Source organism: Glossina fuscipes, unplaced genomic scaffold (genome assembly GCF_014805625.2).
Source record: "Glossina fuscipes isolate IAEA_lab_2018 unplaced genomic scaffold, Yale_Gfus_2 142, whole genome shotgun sequence".
Classification (NCBI taxonomy): Eukaryota; Metazoa; Arthropoda; class Insecta; order Diptera; family Glossinidae; genus Glossina; species Glossina fuscipes.
Genome location: NW_023998485.1, coordinates 903223 through 927665, shown reverse-complemented (window position 1 = coordinate 927665; position 24443 = coordinate 903223). Strand labels below are relative to the sequence as shown.

At 32.8% G+C, this 24443-nt stretch overlaps 1 protein-coding gene across 1 annotated transcript in view; it reads right to left on the bottom strand.

Moving 5' to 3' along the window:
* LOC119641118 (neuronal acetylcholine receptor subunit alpha-7) overlaps positions 1-24443 on the bottom strand; it is an 88757-nt gene that overhangs the window by 36569 nt on the left and 27745 nt on the right. The window contains exons 3-5 of the mRNA XM_038039578.1: positions 9362-9406; positions 2903-3193; positions 2565-2640 (exon numbers count right to left, since the gene is read on the bottom strand). Of these exons, the coding sequence (XP_037895506.1) occupies positions 2565-2640; positions 2903-3193; positions 9362-9406 (412 nt within the window). The remainder of the gene's footprint in view (positions 1-2564; positions 2641-2902; positions 3194-9361; positions 9407-24443) is intronic.

The window sequence follows — 24443 nt, the reverse complement described above, 5'->3', positions numbered from 1 at the left end:
GAGAGAGAGAGAGAGAGAGAGAGAGAGAGAGAGAGAGAGAGAGAGAGCTAATGAGCCAAATATAAGATCATTTGAACTGTAAACGAGTACGTGAAGTGAATGTTGAGATGACAACGAGAGTATATGTTGTGGAGTTCGAGGAACGTAAGCGGAGCCAGATGTATGAGAAACTTTAGAGGACATGTAAAATTGAAAGTTAGCAATAAAACCTCATTACTTTTTCGACGACAATGTTGCGAGCATTTTTTTGCAGGAAAAATTTTTGTTGTGTTCTTTCTTTTTTTTTCTCTCAACCAAAAATAAATTGTAAAGTTTAAATATCCCATAAATTTCGTTAAAGTAATTCGTTCCCCATAAACTTTTAGCTAACGCTGTGGTTACACACTGTTAACACAATCACACCAATAAAGTTCAAGTAGTTGAGAATTAATGTGCTGTTAAACATCCTAGAATGTCCACAAGAAAAAGTAGTGCTAGTTTCCCATAGAAAGTACAAGAAATTGAAGTGAAAGCAATACTTTTGCATATTCATATGGCAGATATTTAAACATAAGCGTAACATAACGTTCAGAGAAAACTTTCCAGAGCGGAAAAAAAGACGCAAAGAGAAAAATATATATACAAAACTAGGAAAAATGGCAGCATAACATTTTACATGTCCTTGTGGGCATTGAGGTACGAATTATTTGAATTTTACTTTGTAAATCAAACAAAGATTTAATATAAGATTTTAAAATCACGAAAAATTAAAACATTTTTCCAACTTTCAAATTTATTCGGGAAAGTAAAAGAATATTGTTTCAAGGAGCTGAACAAATACTGAATGGTATTTACATTATTAAAAGAAGTGTGTCTGTAGTTTAGCACATCGATAACCTGTTCAGCTTTAAAGCCTTGATTTGATTTAGTAGCTCCCTGATAAGTGTATCCAATCATAGTGAATAGCAGCTACCCTGGCACATCGTACATTGTTCTTTCACGGACGTATCGAGCGTGTGAAACCTTCTGATAGGATAAATATTTATAATGGTTTCTAACAGGTGATCATAGGAAATCATGTGGCCACAAAGTATACACATTCTTGGCCAGTTTTAAATTTGCAATATCTGTGGTAAACATTCTCCCGTTAGCAAAAACGCCTACAAATTTGCAAAGTTAGAAGCCGCCTAACTTTTTCAATCTTTCACGCCTGTATCGCCCACGTGCCTACGCGAGATACACTTTTATTGTGAAAAGAGAAAAAATCCGCCTCGCCCACTCCATATTATAGAGCATAAAAATTTATTTCTTTTACTTTTTTTGTCTCTTTTAGGATAACGGTGATGGGTACAAAAATGAATCGGTCAGGACCGAGTATAATTTTCTTACTTGTTCTAGTTATATTTAACAAACATGTTTGTAAAGAAAGGCATTTCCTCCGGTCGCTTCTTAACATAAAAACAAAAATAAAAGCAAAAATAACCTTCTTCATATAAAATATGCTGAGAAATATCGAAGCTTGCAGAATATTTTCGTAGTTATTTATATATAAAATTTGAGGGGAGTACTTGCATTTATTACCTAATTAAATCCCTTCCTACGGGAAACTTGTTCATGTCATGTAGCCAAAGTGTTATTTTTCTAGGCTTCTTCACTTCAAACAATGGAAAGGAAACTTAAGCTTTAAAAAAATTAAATTTTCCTTTTGGATCGTCACCGTAAAAAAGAAATTAAAATTTAATTAAGAAAATTTTAAATCTCGACTTCTCTTCTTGTAACCAGAATTTTTGTTAAAAATTCGAAAGTATACAACTATACCCGCTTGGATAAAAGATGAACAATATCGTTGGTCAGTACTATATTGTATATCAAAAACTGTGAAAGAGAAAAACTCAGGAAATGCAAAAGTCTACTAAAGGGATTGAATGTATAAATGAACAAACTTCCGTTTCCGTTTCTGGTCATGTTTCATTTTATTATTATTTCTCTTTTTTGCAATGTTATATAGTGTCTTTGGTGATTCTTCTTTACTGCCATATTTTTGTTATATGAGTAAAGAAATATCTTTACTATTTTTTTTTCCAAACTATTGTTTGCGGTTTCCTATGTGAAAAGTAATGAGATTTTTGCTTTACTGAGTATTGTACATTTTTAGTTATTTCGTTTAGAAAGAATGCTAAGTACCAGTTGCATGGTTTATGTGTTTGTATGTTATGGTTATAGAGCAACAGCAACACAGCCATGGCATTAGCAACGTGTATATACGTATATATGGGAAAGCATTTACGTCATCACCAAGTTTTGTTAGTTTAGGTTTTTTTCGGGAAACAGTAACGTTAATATTATAATGTAGACAAATACAATAACATTTAAATTAACACAACAATCAACAACAGCAAGTGTTCTTACAAATTAGCAACCATTACAAACATTTATGTTATGCTTTCGAATTGTGTTTCTTTTTCCAAATGACTACTAAGTATTACACGTTGATGTGCATACGTTAGACATGACAGACGTATTGGGCATTACATTTTTATTAGGTTTTACATTAGAGGCCCACATAACGAATGGCTGTTACTCACCCAGTAGTTCCCACTCGCCATTGAGCACGTAACTGCTGATATCACCGCCAGTTTCATCTTGTAATTGCAAATCCAGCTGTCGAAACATGATGTATAATATGATAAATATTTCTCATAGAAAAATTTTTGTTTTTCATAGTCAAACAGAAATGTATAAAAACCAAAAAAAAAAACGAAAATGTTACTTTGATATGAAATGAAAATAAGCTTAAAAATAAATAAAAAAATAAAGAGAACATTTTTCTCGTTATTTTTTTGATTTCTTCTTTCAACGCATATATATGTATACTTCCTGCGCGTATTTCAATGCTTTGTTTTATGTTTTGTTTTGGTCAAACCTGAAATCCATCATACGTCCAGCTGCCAAATTTCATTTCACAACGTTGATCATCAAACGGAAACCATGTGATATCAATTTTGCATGTTGACTTAAATATGCCCGGCGGCACATATAGGCACGAACCATTATTTCGTACCACAACATTCGTTTGATATGTACCATCGAAACCCTCATCAGCACTGTTATACATCAGCACATCCGGTTTCCATATCCGATGTGGTGGTATACGTAAATCTTTTATGCCACCATAATCTGATGTATTCCAGCGCAGATTCATATCATTCCATTCCTGAAATAAAAACACAACAATAACAAAACTATTCAATATAGGAGCAGTTCTCCGAAAATTTCTTGATATGTCAAAAGTTCTTGCAATTTACCGCAGGTATTGTGAGATGCATTATTAATTCTTTACATAAATGTATCCTATCGATTCAAATATCACATCACTCAATAAGTCTCCGGTGTGATGCACACAGATTTTTAGTTCTCGTTTCTGTCGCTTTAGAGGGCTCTCGCCGGTTGCTGACCACTTGATGCAAATTAGTGCATAAACTGACTTTTGGTGTCTTTAAGCTGTCAGTTAACACTCGTAATTTCACTTTTCGGTCTTCCGAAACCTTTTTTTTTTTCTTTGTTTTCTGAAGCGATTGCCAACTTTGACAACCAGAGATTTGGATATAATCCGTGTCCATTCAACTTTGTTTCAAAGTAGCAAATCATGCATAAATTTATTTTTTTCGACACGCAGGAGTCACCATAAAATCGTTTAAGTCAACGATGGTTACAAACGTATTTTTTCTCATCAAAACCCAAAAGTTCAATCAGTTCACGAAATTCGGATTTTTCTATGGTTTTGAGAATTACAGAAGTAGGGCCACGAAACATGTAACTTGCAAGCTAACTGTCAGAATGCCATGAGATTTTGACACGCCTCTTTTGAAAGTACTCTGCAGAAATCACAGTTTTTCAGCTATGAGTATTATTGGGTGATGTATTACTTACAAGTATAATTAGATTTCATATATAAGTAAAGCAAAACTTTCAAAACAAATAAGACTGCAATTATCATTATTAGATTAGAAATAAGCCCCAATCAAAGCAAAGCACTTATGATGATTCTTAACTCAGTCATCAATAAATTATGGTGTATTTTCATGGCATCAATCCACTTAAATAACTACAGGTATGTTAACAATTTATATGTTGCGCGAATGAGAGTATTTTAAACTAATCGATCGTTCATCCAATAAAAAAAAATTTACGGAAGTGATAAGAGGTAATGTAAAATGCCAGAAACTAATTGTAAAGACGTTTTAAATTCGTTTGTATTCTCCTGGGTAATGGATAATGTTGATGGGCAATGCATGCCTTCCATTATTGTACAAATTGCCTTTGTAAGGTATATATGCTTGGTTTTTGAGTTTTCGATTTAATTCTGAATTCTGAAAGTTCTTGCAATTCATAGGCATTAACATTACATTATTTTGTCAAATTTGAAAACTGATTAAGTACGTCAGTATTAATTAAACCAAAATCATAAAATATAACATCCTACACCCTTTGTTAGAAAATAAATATCAGTTCTATTGGTTGAATCTTAACTGGTGTCACTCACATAAAATGTGTAAATGGCACCAATAAACATTACTTCATGCCTTTGGTTCTGTTATACATTCTTTCCATTATAACATATGCCATGTCTTCTTATAAATCGCGATATGGTTATAGCTACCGCGTACTGCCCGCGCAAGTAATTTTCTCCACCTGAAGTACTGTCAGTCAAGCGGGCAGAACTGACTAATCAAATGTGATACCAACGCGATAGCTAAAATGACAATTCGAAAGGTCAGTAACTTCTTAAGGATATTATTAAATTTTACTCTACTGTCAGAGATTACATGAAAGAAGAAAAGCAATTTTTAAAGTGTCTTCGCAAAAATCACTGAGTAATAATTTCTAGTTTTATTAAATTGACTTAAGAAATAAGAACCAGATTGGCTGATGTTTTGAACTCTTCCTTACATAATTATATAAGTATATTCATGTGGCCCGCCGGTTTTACTTTTAATATTGCATAATAGTAATTTCATATAGCACTGAACTGTGTCAGCTTTGCGTCAGGTAAGTCTCTTTATTGCATTCTACCCTATGTAAGGGTTCTCATGGAATATCGCAAAAAAGTCTAATGTTTACGACTTTATGATGAACACTTTGGATTAGCCGGCTTTCAGACATAGTCTGAAAAATATGGATATCGCAAACACAAATTTGTGCACATTCTGCAAAGGGCTGGCTAAACTCTCCTAACCTCTCCGTCCGTCTGTTGAATCAGATATTTAGCCAACATATCATAAGGCCAGGCTTAGTATGGTTATACGAATCGAGAACCTGTGATGGGATTCTCAAGAACTGAAAGGCTAAAGATTGGAGAACAAAGTAGACATTATACGCGTTATGGCTTGGCCAATACAATAATAATAATAATAATAATAGATCTCCTGAAAGCGAGGAAGTCGTATTATTTCCTTCTAACCGAGAGTGCGTTAGTTGCATAAAAGCGCATTTTAGAGTAGTCTCCACGTCGGCAGAACGCTTTCGTTTAATCGGTCAATGCCACTTCGATGTAGGTAGAAATTACCCGTTGATAAGTCAGCGGAATATGATACTTGAAAAACCAGTCACAAGAGTATATTTTTCTGCACAATTAATCGGAACAACTCGTTAACAGTTATGTCCACGAACCAAATAATTATCTTTATTTAATTTATTAAAACGTTTCCAACTAAGGCAGCCGCCAATGTGCCGCCTATATGGTTTTAAAAAAAAAGGCGGGACTTGCTTTAGAACGCACCTCGTATTTTGTAATATAACTCAAGATGAAAAATGTTCCTTTTTAAATAAAGCAGTCACAGAAGTGCGCATATTCTCTATACAACGCAACAAATCGATGCAGAAATTATGAAATCACGGATAGGTAGAAAGTTGTAATTCTTCACCATTCAGTGACTTTCATGTTTTAAGCAATGACGTGAGATTATATACATTAAATTGAATTTATGACCGGCAGCCCATTATATGACTATCAATCGGTATGACAGCGTGTCGCTACCTTTCAATTTCTTATGCTATGCTTTTCTTGAGCTTCCAAACATGTGATGTTCAAGTAAAGCAAACTTATTTGATAAAGGAATACTTTATGATGAGCAGTTAGAAAATTAGCGCTCTCCAGGAATTTAAAATAGGAATGTGCGCGTTCTTTTGGATACTATATCAAAGTAGAAGGATACCAAGCACATTCATTTTGATGTGATCATGTCGTGGGCCACTTCGCAATACTATACTTGAAATACGCTATTTATGAAGTAACAAGAGCTAATTATGTTTCCGTAACGACATGTAAAAAAAAGACAACTGATTAGCTCTGTGTGCGAAAAGAAAGTTAGTACCTTTACGGAACCGGCTTATAAGAAAATAAGCAAAGAAGTTTGCAAAAATGTTCGCATATGTACATCACCATATGCTTAAACAAACTGATCTCCGCCTGTAGCACACATGTAGATATATATGAAATGAAATGAAAAAATATCCATAAATTGCTGAAGTATATGTGCATCAAATGCCAAAGACAGACAAACTCAAAGACATGGGTATAGGAAAAAATTTTATACGTATTCGTTTCCATACTGCAGATTACTTTTTAGTTACGGGTGATAAAATGTAAAAATTCCTATATAATAGTAAATGTATGGTTTATTTATAATTTCATACGAAGTCGGGATCTCTTTGCATGCCTGAAGCTAGTATAAAATGCACATGTTTTGTCACAATTGTCGATGTGCTTGTATGTAAATTTAAGTAAGTATACACTTTATATGCATGCATATGGATATATCTATATGTATATATGTGCATAGATTGTTCGCTTCAATTTTTCGATGAGTAGGTTTTTATACGTGCGTGCATGTTTATTTATAAGCAGTTTACATGTCACCCTGTAAACGTCTGTCCATCTATCTATTTGCATTTATGAGAGTTTTTCATTATCACGCAATTTTTCTTCATGTATGTAATAACGGCAAAACAGATAAGTTTAATGCATCCGCAAATGCAAAAATATTTCGTATGAACACACGCACACACAATAAGTAAAACATTCCACTTTTTGTTTTTTATCGCCTATATAATTGTATGCTTTCATATGCTGCAATAAAATTTTCATGGAGTAGTCTGAAAACAAAAAAGCGATCACTAGTAACACTTTACACACGAGACAGCATTGAATAAATGCATGCATACGCGTATGCACAGGAAGTGAATTATATGGCTTTTCCGCCGTTTTAGTAGTCATGACAATGAGTTATTTGATCAATAATTTCAATGAAATCATTTTATTTAATGTTATTGAAATCTGCAACAGCAAATAAAATACTTTTTCTACTATTTATTGTTGTAGAAAGTTTTTATTCATTTACTCTTTATTTATTGAAAGTAGTTGAAAACATATTGAAAAATCTAAACAATTAATTACCTTAAAAAGATTTAATAAGTCGAAATGATTCCGAAAAGCTCTCAAATACTTAAGTGTTTTGTCTGATGGGCATTCAAGATTCGACATTTTTAATTCCGGTGTTTTAATTTTAAATTCGATAAAAGAAGAATACGTCTTCATTCAATCAACGAAATTATACAAAGGACAAACTAAAAATCAATAACTAGAAAGAAGAGCGAGCTTCCTGTACAAAGCAAAAAATCACTGAGAAAATTTAGCTCTTCTCCTTTTTTTTTGTTGCTTTTAGGATAAATTCTGAGAGATATAAAAGATGCAGTAATGACGTCGTAGTTGGAGAGTTATGTTAATTTATTCGTCAAATTTTGTAAGCAAGTATATTTTAGGCTATCGTTGAATAACGTTGCAAACGCTTCGCCAAAATGAATATACCCCATTACTCCGGTCGGACGGTATAAAAACAAATATATTGGCCGGCTAAGTAGAGATATGTTCAATTAAATTTTTAGATCTTCAACATTTTCCATCACAATCTTCACTTGAGCAACTACAACAAACCTTCGGAATTTTGTCGGCACATGTCGGTGACAGCAAATACCGCGTTCGACACCGAAACACTAGAAAAAAAATTTCATTTGCTCTGACTCGATCAAAGGTCATTGACATACTTGAGTTAATAAAATTAGCTGACAACGTATGGGAAGTTAGGTCCAAAAAAGAGGTAGCATTTATTTCATCAACAAAGGGTAAAAATGGGATATTGCATAATGTGATTAAAATATTTCGAAGCCTCTAATGGTTTTCTACTTAATTCTCGTTCCTTGCTTAATGCTTTGTATATGGCTGGGTTCAAATTTTCGCTTTTACGTAGATTGCATCACTTCCGCTAGGTATATCCACATAACTGTGGATTTATGTAAAGGCGTATTCAAAACAGAGGGGCGATTATTAAAATAAAAAAAGATTATTTATGTATTCTTCCAATTTTATTTAATCTAGTTGAAAGTGAATCCTTCCAATTTAAATATACTAATAGCAATGGTCTATCCAAATCGCAAAACCATGCTAGTAATCGCTTTCTAAAATAGCTTCCAAAGCAGGAAGCCAATGTTCTTTAGTGGTTGTTGCGATTACAATAGGAAGAAGAAAACATGACCATCTGCCAAACATTCTGAGCATATTCATTTAGGGAGACAAAATACTACTTTTTGGAGATTTTTCTTGAGAAATATTAAAAATGGATCATTTTCTTCATATAATTTTCCCAAAATAAAGCCTTACTTGGCTAAGAGATTTAAAAAACTTCCATTCAATATGAATTTTCAATAGAATTTGTCCTTGGGTCAAAACATAGGTAGAACGTTATGTTGTATGCATGGTCATCAGACGAATCTGTTTAAATGGAATCAGAAATGTTTTTAAATTGAGTGGTACAATAAAATGCTGAGTGTTGCATACATCCGCTCAAACTTAATATACACCAAATGCAGTGAGGTTTTAAAAAATCAATGATATAAAACTAACGTTACATGTTAATGAGAACTCCAACAATAATAACTAAAAATAGCTTACATTGATGAATGAGATGTATGTATTTACAAAATAAAAATGTTGTTTTTTCCACACAATAATATTATTCGTTTTATTCAATTTTATATTTAAATACTTTGTCTGCAACGCCAGTTTCGTTGCTTTATTTTTCGTGGTTTACAACCGAGCCATTTATCTCGCTTGGAAAATAAGCTGACGATACATTTCCAAGATGAAAACTGTACTCTTGCTGCTATTCGAACTTAAAACTTTTGTAAATTTATTAACGAGATCATTTGTGATAATAATTGGCTTAATTCAAGACTTTTGACATAACGGACATGAAGTACTTTCAAAAATAGCTCACCAAATTTTATTGTCACTTATTTAATTTATATTAAATATGTGTAAACTTACCAATTTCAACCAAACGTTAGTTACTAGCAACTGATTCTTTTCGTCCTGTAAAAAAACGAGAAAAAATTAAAGATATTATAAGTACATCCAAGCAATAAGAGTAGTTATTATAATGTCTATTCCCATGGTGTATCCTTCCTTTTAACCTGACGGAATTCCTGGCCACAGTAAAGTTCTCTCAAAAAAGTTACTTAGCATCCATTGCATTAGTCGTACAAATAACGGATCTATCATTCGCGATTAATACCATTCTATTACCTCATGTATTCTGACGACGTTAAATTAATCTCTACACTCAACGCACAACCTCACCCACGTCTCCCCCATTCTGGTTTCAACAATTTAGTAACCTTTCAAACCTTCAAGTGTTGCTTAATGCAGCTAAATCTATTTTATAACTAGATTTAGTGTGCATTTGTCCGTCGCACAACGTAGTTAATGATAGCCCAAGCTTCGTTCCAAATGTGCATATAAATGAAAAATAAGTTAACCTCAAAATATTAAAAACAAATAGAATTCAACATTATGGTGAAATAAATGACGATTACAAAATTAATTTTCCCCAAAGTTACAAAATCAAAGTTATTTGAAAACTCACTTACTACCGGTAAAATAAAAATAAAAGCAAATGAAAAATTTTAGTGAAATACATAGTTGATAGTCAAAAACGTCTTGTTTCAAAACCGCATTATAATAAGCGCACATTTTGTACACTGTTGTGTCGAAATTGTGTTGGACAAACGTCGTGTTATACGAGAGACGCCTATGAACATATAAAAACAGGTAACAACATGATAATCGGGCAAAGCCGGTCATTATATACCCTTTCGCCTAATTCATTCATTTTCCAAAAATTTTCATTATTTTTATGCGAAGGTATAATTTCCCCAAAAGCCCTTACATTAAAGGATGCTCCAAAAGTTAAGCGATTTTTTATTATGAAGCAATTTCCACAATGAAGGTTCACTATAAGAATACATTGGAAGAGATCAGGCGGACAGATAATGGTGCTAAGTGATAGACTTTTTGTGTGTTAAATACATTCGCACAATCTTAATGTGCCCTGCACTACAATTGCTGTAGGGTAAAAAAAATAAATAAGTACATAGATAATTTTTGGAATTTGGTATTTAGGAATTATGTGGAAGGATCATTAGTAGCTTACTATTTCCTTGTATTGTGAAAATTTAGTTTCACAACTCAGTAGGTGTGATTGCTTACGGTGTGGCTGCAAGAGCGCTTCATTCAATCAATGTTTATACTATTTCTGAGTGTTTTACGCATTCTTTAAAATGCACGTTTCGTCTTAATTCTATGATAACACTTTCAGTTATGCTACGTGATAAGCAACACCTCAGTTATTTGGCAAAGAAATATTAAAGCGTCACATTTCTCCAAAGTTAATTGAGTATTATCAATTTCTGCATCTTTGCTTCTCAGACCGTATCCTGGCTTTCACATTTATTTTCTTAGGGGTGCGAGACACTCAATTGTCAATCAACTCGTGTACATTTCTTTATTTAAAATCTGGACGGAGTAAACTTTCTAAGGAATAACTATTATTGTCGTGAATTGATCAACGTTGGTGGACGATTACGCACAAAGCGGCAGAAAAGAAAGAGCGGCAGAAAGAGAGCCTTAAGGCCAATGCCTTTAAGGAGAAGGTAGCCGATAACGAGAAAAGATTTCTGCGATCTCTTCAAGCAAGCATTAACAAATGGCACTGCTGGGATTATTCATTTTGAAATTGGTCCCGCTTGCTTTTGCATGTATCTTGTGCATTGTTAAATTTCGGACTTGTTCTACTCTTAGGGTCATGCATCTAACCGTTTGATTGTCTAACTTTGCACAGGTTGACACAAAACCGGCAATTGTGAAGTTTCTGCTTTAATTCTAAAGATCAACTTACGCAAAAGATTATGCTCCGAAGGGAGCAAGAAAAAACGTAAACCAAAAGATTAAAATTTCGAAATATTGTGCTTAAGCAGACAGCATTTTCTACTTTGCCCCTTTATTGAGCTATAACATTGGTCGCAATGTGGAGATTTGCCATGTTTTTGAAAAAAACTTTTGTACACCCCACACGTTTAAATTGTGACACCGTTTCGTAAAAATGATTAAGTCCTTACTGTGCAATACGCCACAAAAACTATTCGCCGTTTAGTGAAGATTATCGCAAATAGTTTTAAGTCTGTGTCAAAAACTGCCAAGTATTCAATTAAAATAACTATTGACATTCCCGAAAGTATTAGAGAACATCAATGGGATATAAAAGCGTTGTCGATTTTACTCTGTAATACGCAGCTCATAGGAAAGACAATAACTTGGAAGAAATTATGCATGAAAGTTTTCAGTTCCATCTATATAACATGTGCTTGACACAACAGCATCTTATGCTAGCTCGCTTACGGCAGTGCACATTTACATTGATTAAACTTCAGAAGTTGATTTATAAAATACCTACCGACAAATATATTGCGTTACCGTCAAAATTTGGTATCTGTGCCAAACGAGGATAAAAAATTTCACTTCAAATTTTAATCATCGTAAAATGTGTAAGAAAAGCTCCGAACTTGCATACCAATGCGTTAGAATTTTTATGTATTCGCTTAACCTAACGTCTCTATTTGGTAATAAACTTTGTTTTGCTTGAAGAAAAATTTTTGAACATATATTTATGAATTTTATTGAATTTTCATTTTTCGTTCAAGAAAATACTCCAATAAATTAAAATTTCATTTTGTCTCAAAAATATGCTCTCCGGGACCGTATGTTATGTTATAACCATTTTTTTATATCCCCAATCCTTCAAAAGCAAAAAACAAATTTTTTGTGGATTATTTCTGTATTCTAGAGAGTTGACTATAAATTCTGTAAAAACGTATATTTCCCCTCTGCATATGTAAATGTTGTCATTACTTTACTTAGCTCTATGCTAAAAACAATCAACTTTCTATTTACTCATATATAGTATTTGCCTAGAGATGTCTGCACGTATCAGTTGCAACCGTTTTCAAAATAAGAAATAAGGTGAGGAAGACTTATTGTATTAAGTTTGAGGCATAACAGGTAAAGTATTACTTGTATACATACAAAGAGAATACAACCGTACAATGAATTGAAGTATTTATGAAATTCTTATGCAAATTGTCTGCATTTATATGCAAATGATAACTCATATGTACTTAATGGCTGAAGGTGAACGGTTCGGTAGGGTTTCTGGCTTAATGCCATGAAAAGGTTTTGTGGATTATAATAGATTTATAAGCTGACGTTGCTCAATAAGAACGTTCTACAAGTTGTATGACTTAAAAGTTTTTGTCATATAATCATTTTTGTGCGGGAGTTTTTCCCTTATTAATTGGGTTAAATTTTTTCAATTATAATTGAATCGATTATAAGTCGAAAAAAGATCCTATTTTCATTCATAATGGCATAAGTGTTCCTGATTGATTTAAATAAATTTTGCCTCAAAAATGTACATTACAGTCTTTCTGCCAAGATGTTCATTTTAACATTTTCTTCAAATATCCATTTGAAAGTAAAGTTTTATATAAACTATTTCAAGCCTTATTTAAAAGTTAATAAATTTCAAGGTAATGTAACGGTTTTTTTTGTTTATCCCATAACAAAATTTCCATTCATTTTTATTAAACTCATTTTAAGGTTTTCATGGCGATAATTGGTAGCAATTCTTTAGACATTTTTCCAAAGCGATTACAAACGGTATCAATAGAATAGTTCGAATTAATCCTTAAAAAAAGGCTGGAGCAAAGCAAAAGAAGCTTAAACAAAGCTAAAAAGATGAAAATTTCAATACTGAGCAACGAGAACCATAACAAGGGAAAGAGTTAATAACCATTTAATGCTTTATTTATTCATTTCATTTATTCGTTGACATTGTGCAATTTTTTCGTTTTTTATTTTTATTTTTTTTTAACGTGTTTGTCAATACTGTCGTTTTAATCTCAGCCATACAAGAAGATGGAGAAATGAAAAAGTGTACAAATGCGGCCACCAGCAATGGATAGAATATAATTAATTCATATATGCCAAAGCAATAAATTATTGCATATTGTACTCTATTGGAAAGTATTGCGTTGAGTAACAGTTGCAATATTTCCTGTTTACATTGATGACAGTTTTGCTCTTTTTTTCGCTATTGCCTTTTTAAGTAGTTTTAACATAAATTGTGGCTTGACAGCTAAAAAAAAAAAATTATAATCCTTTAGTCTACGCAATGGTTGTTGTTTCTGGTGTCAGCCTATGCGCAGGGTATGAAATTTCGTTTATTTCAGAAACACACAAAAAAGCAGCCAAACATCTGTACATGTCGAGGTTTTATACATGGTAGCATTGTGTTTTATGAAAACATTTATGTTTTTCTTTTGCATAGCACATATATATTAAATTATGCATGTGTGTACGTGCCCGGTATGATTAAATCTAAAATGTCGCTTGTGACGGGTTGGTAAAATGTAACACCCACCACACTATCCAGCCCTGACTGTCACAATTTAAATTACGCTGCGTGTTTGAACATTTTGTGTGTACTCCGAGTTCTAGGAGGTTTTTTTTTTGTCGGTTTCCATTTATTTTACACATCTCTTTGGATGGCTTTTTTAGTTTGCATATATCTACAAAAGTGTTAGAATTTTAGGAAAACATATGGAAAAAATTGTTTATACTTTTGTTATAAACAACAAATTTGCTGACATTCCGTACATATAAACAAGCGGTTGACATATGGTCGATGTCAGCGTTGCGGTTTATTTATTTTTTGTTCTTCCTTCTTTGTTTAGCGAATAATACAAGATATAAAATAATGAAAAATACTTTAAGGTTTATTTCTAAATAGAAAATTAAAGAAAAAACGAATTGTATTAAAATTCGTTTTGTAAAGTAAAAATCCTCTTATGTATAAAAATTCAATTTTTGCTGTTATCATATAACCATTAGCCGCATTTTTTATTTTTCCTTTATTTTTTTCCTTTTGCTAAGAATCACTTCGCAATTTAATAAATATTGAAATACAGCATCCCGTCCACCAGTCGATCCTATTATGTGGTTTGAAGCGGAAATCAACAAAATATAGTAATTCTTATTTCTACAGTAGTACACAAAGTAAAATGTGATAAAATGGGGCTGACAGTGTTACACACTCTTTTGGTCATATTCATGAATTTGAAGGCAAATTATTATTTTGTGTTTAGATGAGATCTGTTCGAGACTATATTTGTGCGTTCATTTCTCTCTTATTTTCTCTATATCTATATCACTAGAAAGAGGCAACGAAACATGGCGATCAGCTCTTGCAACAACAACAGGAAATTATTTTCGAAGTGTATGTAATTTAAAATTGATTAACATATATTCTCTATGGCTTCAAAGCATACAAAGCTAACAATAAATTAAAGAGGCTTTTCAAACACTGAATAAACAAAGTGAAAGAATGTAACATAAAGTTAAAATTTTGTTTGCCAAAAGCTTTGAAAAACTTTACCTTTCCCATGTCTTCGCATTTTAAGTCATTTCATATAAATAAACATTCTTCCACTTCTGTTCATATAGTCGTAACCTTTGTTGATTTTCAAGGCAGTCTTATCAAAATAACTTTTAAATTTCACTATTTTTCTAAAGATTTGAAGTGACTTTAAGAAGCCTTTTCTTTTTTTATATAACTGATTGATTTAACTGTTGTTAAATGATTTGCCTGATAAATTCTTTTTTTTTTTTTTTAGAAAACTCTCTTATACTCTCTTAAGGCTTACTTAAAACTCTTTAACTATACTCTTTAATGTTTCTCTATCTTTACGTCTTTTTCTCTAAGGAAACGTTCATAACCATCGTTATCATTATCGGTTAAACTAAAATCATAGTGTAAAATTTGCAATTAATTAACACTTATAATGTTTTTTCTCCAGAGGGTAAGAATGACGGTGTCTATACCGGCACGTAACGTGATAATCATCGTCAATATGTAGCCCTGTATGCACAAATGTGAACGACATGTCTTGTGCCTTTTGGTAGCTTATTAATTAATAAAACGCAAAAGATAATTGAAAGTTTGAAAATTAATATAAATTTATAGAGAAGAAAATTAAAAATAGCTTCTTTTTTTTTTAAATAAAGGTAATAAAGTTTATAAGTATAATAAAGTATAATAAACAATGATGAGAAGGAAAAGCGAGTCGAATTATTGTTTCTTTTTTTCCTTAAAGTTTGAACAAAAATGGAAGTTTTCGTAAGCATCATTTTAACCAAATATTAGAATTAATAACATATGTACGTATTTGTTTAAAATTAACATTTGTGAGTGAAACAAAAAAATAAACAAATAAATTTAATATCCAGATATATTGATAAAATTTACTTTCAAAACGAAACAATACAAGAATAGTCCAGGGAAGAAAAAAAAACATTTTCTTAAGACTGATTCTTAACATTAAGAAACAGTAGTCCGTTGCACCAAATTTCATCGAAATATGTGAAAATTGCGATCTGACAGGCAAGCTTAGATCAATTCAGAAAGTGGTTCTACACTTGAATGACAGAATCCATATAATAAAAGATGGATATCTCCCAAGTCCCTCTGAATGTTACATACGTTGGGACAAACTTACGATACCTCTACCATACGTGATGTACCGCATAATAAAATTGAGTATTAATCAACTATTAAGTCTGGACGATCTGTCTTGTTTGATTATAATGTTTTAACTTTAGTTTTCCCCTTGTTTCGCGTAATTGTAACTACAATAGACGCCTGAAAGTATCGCATTTTTTTTGCAAGAATAGCAGCTTGGCGTTATGAAAAGAGATCTAGATGAGGCAGATTTTATAATATTGTTTCGAAGGTGTGCTTCTTACCGAAAGAGGATACGTAAATAAATTTGGTTAATGTGTGGCATTAAGTTAAACGATTTAACCCAGCATATTAATACCTTGATTTAGATATGAAAAAATTTGAGTCGAGAGCTAAATGTAATAAACGAATATTTAAACATTAAATAATGGAGTAATAAAGTAAAAAGTAAAGTTTTCTAGTTATTTTCTTTTATGCAAATGATGATATTTTTGAAAAATGGTGAAAAGTGGAAAATTAAAAAAAAAAAAACGAAAAAAAGGTGAAAGCGTAGATTGTTACGCATTGTTTTCATTGATTAAAATTTGTGCAATTCGTCCTTCGTCTGCGAATGTTAGTTAATTTATCAAAAATTTGACCAAAACAGTAAAATCCTTTAACGTTTAATTAGATGCGAGAGTTTTTCTTTTGTCCTCGTGTCGTTTTCTGGCATATATACAATTGCCTATACTCTCAGATATTGACTACTTGTTCTACAGAAACAAAAAAAAAACAAAACAAAAAAAACACAAATAAGTATTGAAAAAGGAAAAAAAGAAGAAGCCAGGAAAGACGGGGAAAGCAATAACACAATTGATTGAGTAGATGTGTTTGTGTGAGTGAATGCGCCTAAATAAACGTCTGTAACGATTGTAATTCTTCAACTTGAAAGCTAAAATTTTGTTAGCAAACTCTTTGATAATAAATTACTTAATATTCAAAAGCATTACTGACAATACAAATTTTCGCTTGAAGCTATTTTTGTATCTTGTATGTACGAGCAATTAAACTAGTTATAAATATATAAAGTGCCTCAAGGTTGGGTTGCTAATATCAAAACTATGGAGGATGTTTGATAACGAAGTCGGGAGCCTATTTCAACAACAACAACTTTCCAGACCATCCAGACATCAACTAAAGCAACAGCCCTTTGCCGTAAACCTATCATCAGTGCAAATTTGGAAATAACACAGGATCATGACAATATGCCGTCGATAAGGAAGGAGACAGTGGTATCGAGTTCATGCTTGTCACCAAAGTGTGTGTAAATGGTAAGCTAAATTTAAGAACTTAGCTGGGGATCTCCACTGTAACTCTTTTTAAAAGAAATTAGGAAATAATTAAAATAACGGAGTAACAAACCTCACAAACGGATTTACACAGTGTGAACTCATTGAAGATTTGATTGAACATTTTCTTTTTTTTTTAAATTTATTTTTCCGTATTTCAAGCTCAAATCTTTTTTTTTTTTCTTATTTTCATTTTTTTTTTAAATTGCTTTTGTTGTCATGCTCCACAGCATGCCTGTAAATTTGTGAATGCTCTACCGCGCATGAGCTATGCCCGTGACAAAGGTTTGCAAATTTGAATTGAAAGCAAAGATAGCAATTTTTGAAACAGATATTCTTCGAGATGCATAAATTTGTTTCGCAACGATGAGGTTTTGTGCTTCAGTTCGGACCTATAACTAATGATCTTCTTTCTTGGATGTCAATTACATGCTGATGAAATGTGAAAACCATAAAATAGAATAGGGGGAATATAAGCTTTTGCTGTAGCCGTACATCCAATTGCAGACTGATCTACGTACATAATGATCAAATAAATAGGTTTTTTTTCTGAAGCGTTGCACCGTCTGCTTTTTTTTCAGATGACTTTGAAAATTGAAATTTACGCTTAGTGGTTATTGTCATGCAAAATTGCTCAGTTGTAGGGAGCTTAGAAATGGACAAAGTATATTATTAAGCTAATGCATCTACTCGGCTTACGTTTCTTGTTTGCGAGATGAGGGTCATATTTGGCTAACTGGATTCATAAACAAGGAATCTTGCCCGTTTAGTGTAAAGGAACCGTACCATCAATTTCCCAAAAACTTTTACATGCGTAAAAATAATTATTGGGTATGGTTTGTGGGCTGAATACTTTTAATATTGACAATGATATTGAAGTTATCTTCAATGGAGAGCGCTGCGTACACGTTGACCTTGTCTTGCAAAATTATTCGGGTTATTAGTGAAATAAGAAGAGATTTATGTGGAAAGCTGGTTGAAAATTGGCGTTTCAGAATTAAATTTTTACAAACGTGCGGAGACAATCATTTACATGAAATGATTATAAAAACAATATGGTATGAATCTATACCTACAAAAAAAGATAGATTATGTTGATATCCCGTACCGACTTGATTTTATGCTAAACTAAAACGGAAGCCTCTTATTAGATCACCCTGTATTTCCCAGCATATCACGTAAGTTGTTAAGATTTGACCGCGGAAGATCAAAGAAGAAAGGAAAAAGAGGTGATCGAATATTTTCACATAATATTTTAATATATTTATTTATAATTATATACAATAGCCACAGTCAGTGGCTATTTCGAATTATATTTACTAAAGAGAGTGCAACCCAAACAAGAGATATTTATTTTGTTTGAATTATATGTGTTTAATTTAAATAATTGACGACTATTTGTGCTGAAACAGTGAGCGCAACGTTCTGTTAATCGCGGTAAATGTACTGATGTTCTCAAAAATTCAGATATCTTCTTTAGAAACACGATTCAATTTTATTTATAGAAAATTAAAAAAATCAACAACGCGTCTTTTGTAAAGTAACCGTGATGGGCATAAAAGGTTCGGTCGAAGCCGAGTACAATTCTCTTACTTGTTTGCTTTATTTTCAATCAACTGTGTAAACATTTGCATTTCGATTTGAAAAATTTTTCTGTTTTATCGAATATTACATTTTGTAAAGCTAAAAGATAATATTTTATTTGCTTCTAAGATAATTTGCTAAAATTGTCGAATGGAATATATTTTTCAAATATATACATATATATATAAATATGTATAAAATTTAATTAAAAATAAACAAAAAAAGCAAGAAAATTCTATTCGACTCTGATCATTTCTTTTATATCTACCACGTTTATCCTAAAAGAAAAAACAAAAAACTATTTTTTCATACCTATAATACTAGCAGAAAACGGAGTGGCTGACTATATCCTTCTCGATAGAATACTTGTGGAAACTGTCACTGTTTTTCTACTGTAGATAATGAACAATGACGTTTTAGGTACGTCCTTTGCAATATACAACGGCGATTTCTGTGAATGGAGGTATGGTTACCGTAGATATTCTTCACTTCATGGGGCTATTGAAGCTTGCTTTTGGGTGTTATAAACAAAAAAAAAAACAAATTTTGATACAATATAACTTTGTCTACACTTGTCTGCACCTGTGTGCTACATGATCGCCTATAGAATCTACGTTCAAATTTGTATTGTGCTATAGTGCTGCTATAGTTTGTGAATAATGAGCAAAAAAGTAATTTTTGTTTCTTTTGAAAACAGAGGTGTTCTCAGTTTACTTGGAATTGTATATTTTACAATTCTTTCTCCTGCTCATATAATTCTTCTTGCTCATATAATTCACAATTCTTCCTCTTGCTCATAATTCACAATTATTCCTTGTTCACATAATTCCTCTTGCTCATATATTTTACAATTCTTCCTCTTGCTCATAATTCACATTTGGCCCATTTTTAATACAATTCTTCGTGCTTCAAAAGCACTTGTCAAAATTAAACTAGGTAGATTCATTTTTGAAGTCAAAGAAATGTTTCGATCAAATATTCCGCAGGTGGATCGATGGGCAGACTACAAATATTTATACTCTATGAAGTATCTCATTGTAGCTATTGCAAATGTTTTGACGAAATGAATATATGCTTACCCTTTGTCGGTGAGTATAAAAAAACATTTCAAAATATTCACCAGAAAACTATTATTGCGTTATTCAAACCACTGTCAAAACTCAGTCAGTTATGCTGTTACTGTTATTATTATTATTATTATAATTCTTTAAACTAATGAAATAAATTCTTGGACTAAAAAGAAGCCATTGAGCAATAGCAACACAGCATTATAGTACTGTACAGTGTACCTTCCATGTAGTCAATTGCCTCTGCTGTGGGTGGTTTAGTACACGATTCTAACATGGATTTCAGATTGGACTCTCGTTTATCTGGAGACCCGACACAAAGTGATATACCGTGGATCAAAAAGAAAAAGGTTCATATATAAGTCCCAGGCAGTTTTTCTTATAAAAATTCTACTGTTTTTGGTTCATATAGGACTCTCAGGCAGCAACCAGACCAGCCGACCCACAGCCGACCATCAAAAACATGAAATAACAACAAAACAGTAGCATGTTCACACACGAACACAATCTAATTACATTTTCCGCAAGCGAATTTTGTGTGCGTGTGTGAAAAAACAAATTACGTTGGAAGTTTGAATTTTTGTTAATCAGCTTATGTATATGTATACTTATATATATATACTACGTATGTGCTCATTCATCTTTTAAATCCATCCAGGCTATATTTGGGAGTCATTCATATGTGGATTGGATGGGAATTTTTACAACTATTGTTAGCCATTCATCATTCTAATAATGGAAACTTAAGGCAGTCACTAAGAAAGGGCTTCATTGTGAGCATTCGTCCAGAATTGCAGACAGGAGAAAAAGACTTCTTTAAGATCCATTGATGAGCTGCAATTGCATGATCAAGACGGATTTCCGAAAATGTTTTGATGTTGATCTCCTCAATATTTGTTGGATATAATGATGGAACTAATTGAGTTTTAACAAAGGAGTAGTGCTGTGATAGCTTTGTAGATTTCCTTCCGTAATTTCCTCTTTAATTTTCAATGTATCTTTGAAGGTCCATCTTTTCCATGGCATCATTCATAATTAGAGATGCAAAAGCAGCAGACTTCGCCGCTTCTTCCTTGCTCATTTCCCAATAAACCGATATGACTTGGTATTCAAAGCATTTTAATTTTATGGCCGCATGTTGTGATGGTATTCCTTAATTTGTTCAAAGTGCTCCATCTTGAAGTCAAAGACTTATTTACAATACCTGCTTTTCCAAGCAATGAAAACATGGAATTTTTTAATTGAAGACAGTGCGATTTCGAACGGAGAATTTGAGACCAAGAATATGGAGCGTCTGCACATTTTGTACTGGTAAACCATTAATATGTATCATTCGATTTTCTGCATGGCATGTCTGGTTCTTACAAATGTGCATTTTTTTTGATTTTTGTATTGAAATTTTAGCCCCTGACGAGTTCGTCCAGGTTGAAATGTCGCCCACAATAGATATGTTGATCGCCTTCTGTTCCTATTGTTAAAATATCGTCTTCGTAGAGGCAATGTTCAATTCTTAGTAAACGGGAAAGAATTTCACTTATTTCATTGAAAACGATCTGAAAAAACGTGACAGAAAGGGGACAGCCTTGTGGAATGCCAATCCATTAGCGGAAAATAACCATAGCAACACTTGTTAACCCCAATTTTATACCGCCCACCCACGACATGAATAATGTAGTTGAAGAATTTGGTATCAACATTCCATGATTTCATGAGGCTTACAATAACGTGAAGACCAACACTCCCAAATCCTTTTTCAATAACAATTGAGGAAATTCTTACACAATTCCGTTCAGAAATTGCTTTGTTTGTAAAATAATCAATATGTAAAAAGGCATCGTTGCAGTCTTTACTCCGCTTGAAAACTACTTGCTGTTTTGTAATCAAGATTGATTGGATTCAAGATAATCTAGATACGCCATGACTTTTTCCAACCAGTTTGAGAGACCAGATAGAAAAGGGATTGGACGATAGTCCGATTTGGACTTTGAAAATGGAGCAACTGTTGGGAATGCGGCCAGTCAAAAACACCGTATTATGCAGGTCCAGTAATTTCTGTTTACTTGAATTACACAGAGCACTGACCATTTGGCATGAAACACGATCTAGACCTCCCCTTTGATTTGGGGAGACAACTTTCAAGTTCAATTTTCCAAGAACATGGCACATCTGTCAAAAGCATTTGAAAGGGAGATTGGAGTCCTTTTATTTTCGATGAAGGCACTGGAGAAGTCGCTGTCAGTGGAGTATTCGTACTACATTTTTCCAAAATAATTAGGAATCCCATCTGCCTCAGTTAAAATTCCGTTGGGATGGCGGAAGTTTCATTCAAATTTGAAGTCCCACTGAGTTCTTTGATTTTGCACCAGACAAATTTTATTGATGTGTTTCTGTGAATATTAGCCGTAAGAATGCAAAAATGAATGCCTTCGATTTTCGTAACTCCTTTCTGGATAGCGCATTGGTATTTTTATATAATATTTTATATGAAAACAGAACAAATACCCGGGAGGTCTTTTAAACCGGTCCCATAAATCCAGTTTGTTGTTCCTCAGTAACGACGACGTGTTGTTCCACCAAAGAAGCCTAGCCCTTTCAAAAAAGCTGTTGGATTGGAGAATAGAGAGATGAGCAGCTGTGCGAATGGCCTTCGACGTAATGGCAACATCATGGTTGCAGTTTCCTTTACAAGATTTGAATTCAGAAAATGACTCGGCATCTTTGGAGTAATAACCTAATTCGCTTTACCTAGATGGAATTTAACGTGTTTTGGAGTTTGGAATGTTAAACTTGACTATGATTACCCACAGAAATAGGTCACGAAAACAAAGCAAGAAGTGGCGGAGAGCAACATGTTAAATCAATGTTATAATATCATCATGGTAATAAATCCATCATTTAAAACGCAGAGATTGCTCATTCAAAACAGAACTCATTTTCTACAACAGTAGCACGACTGTTATCCCCATCCGAGCCCCAGATGGTGTTCAATTGTTAGATTCGCCACATACAGTTAAAGGGTGAGAAAATACGGAGAATGACGAGAAAACGGCCGCGAAGATGGAATATAAAGCGGAAGCCCTGTACATTTTTTTTTAAGGCTATTTATATCGCTATGGCCCGCACGTTTAAGTTCAAATTAATGCGTTTGTGAGGGAAATTGATCTTCATTAAATCATCAGTTCCATGTTTTGAATATAAAAAATTGGCCAGCATACGGAGTTCATCCAAACTCTTAATGTTCGAGAACTTTACAAATTTTATATAAATGTAGTGGCATGAAAAACGAAATGGTAGATGTCATCGTCTCCGTTAAAGATGCCACGCAATAATATGTTCTTACCAGCAGAAGAATCGCAACTGATAACCAAGCGGTTATGTACATTTGAAATGCACCGAGTAGGCACATGAGAATAATAGTTCGAAATTGAAGATCGATTGATGGATGGTATATTGGATTCATAGCAGTTTGTACATGGTTGAATGGAGTGAAGAGCTGAGGTATTTAGTTTACTAGGCTTTAGGATATATGTGTTGTTTTATGGTCAACGATAATGGTCGAAAGTGAAAATGGTCCCCCCTGTAAGAGCATAAAATACGCCTTTAACTGAATGAAGTTTCTTTGTAGTTTAGTGGAAATTGGACATAAGTTAACAGGTGGTTTGGGATTCAAGATGTTCTCTGTCGCGCGCGTACTCCCACGTTACAGTTGAAGAAATTACCACATATTTATTATCAATCGGAGTGATGATTGTCAGTATCGGAAAGTTCGAATCTTTTATTTTTATCTTCGCGGTCTCTGCTCACAAATGGCATCTATTGTTGTTTCTATGTATGCCTATTTGTTGCAATTTTATTATGTAGTTACTTATGAGAAAGAAAGTAGTCACTTGAAAAAAGATTGGGAATTACTAAATAACATAAAATCCCAATTATCAATTTTTTTAATTTTATTTTTTTTCTTTTTTTAAAACAAAGACACGCACATGGTTACTACGGGAATTATCTTACCAAAAAGACTCTAAAGACCAATTTCTCAGTCCGACGCGAGTCAAATGTACGAAAAAAAACCAGGACAATTAACAGAAATCACAGACGAAAAAGTAAACACATATTGTTCAAAACGTATTCTTATACCTTGTAAGAACGCGGATGAAAAATGCTTTCTTCTTATTTGTATACGATATATATTTTGTGGTTTTTCATTTAACTGTTTCAATAGTTTAGATGCTTGAAGGTAATTAGTCAAGAAAGCGCTTCCTGTGCATTTGGCAATTAAGTCGTTCGAAGATGCACACATACCTTTAGTTCAGCCTACGATTTGACGTTACTGATCAATAATAAGTAGATAGACTCCTTCGCTCGCTCATAATCCAACATGACTTTCATTACATGTATTACTTAAAAAGCTTTATTCGAAAATTTTCTTTATTAAAGAAGAAGAATAAGAAACGCATAACATATGCGGACGAAGGTTCTTCAAGTTTGTTTGTCTGATTACTGCAACCATTTGACTCATA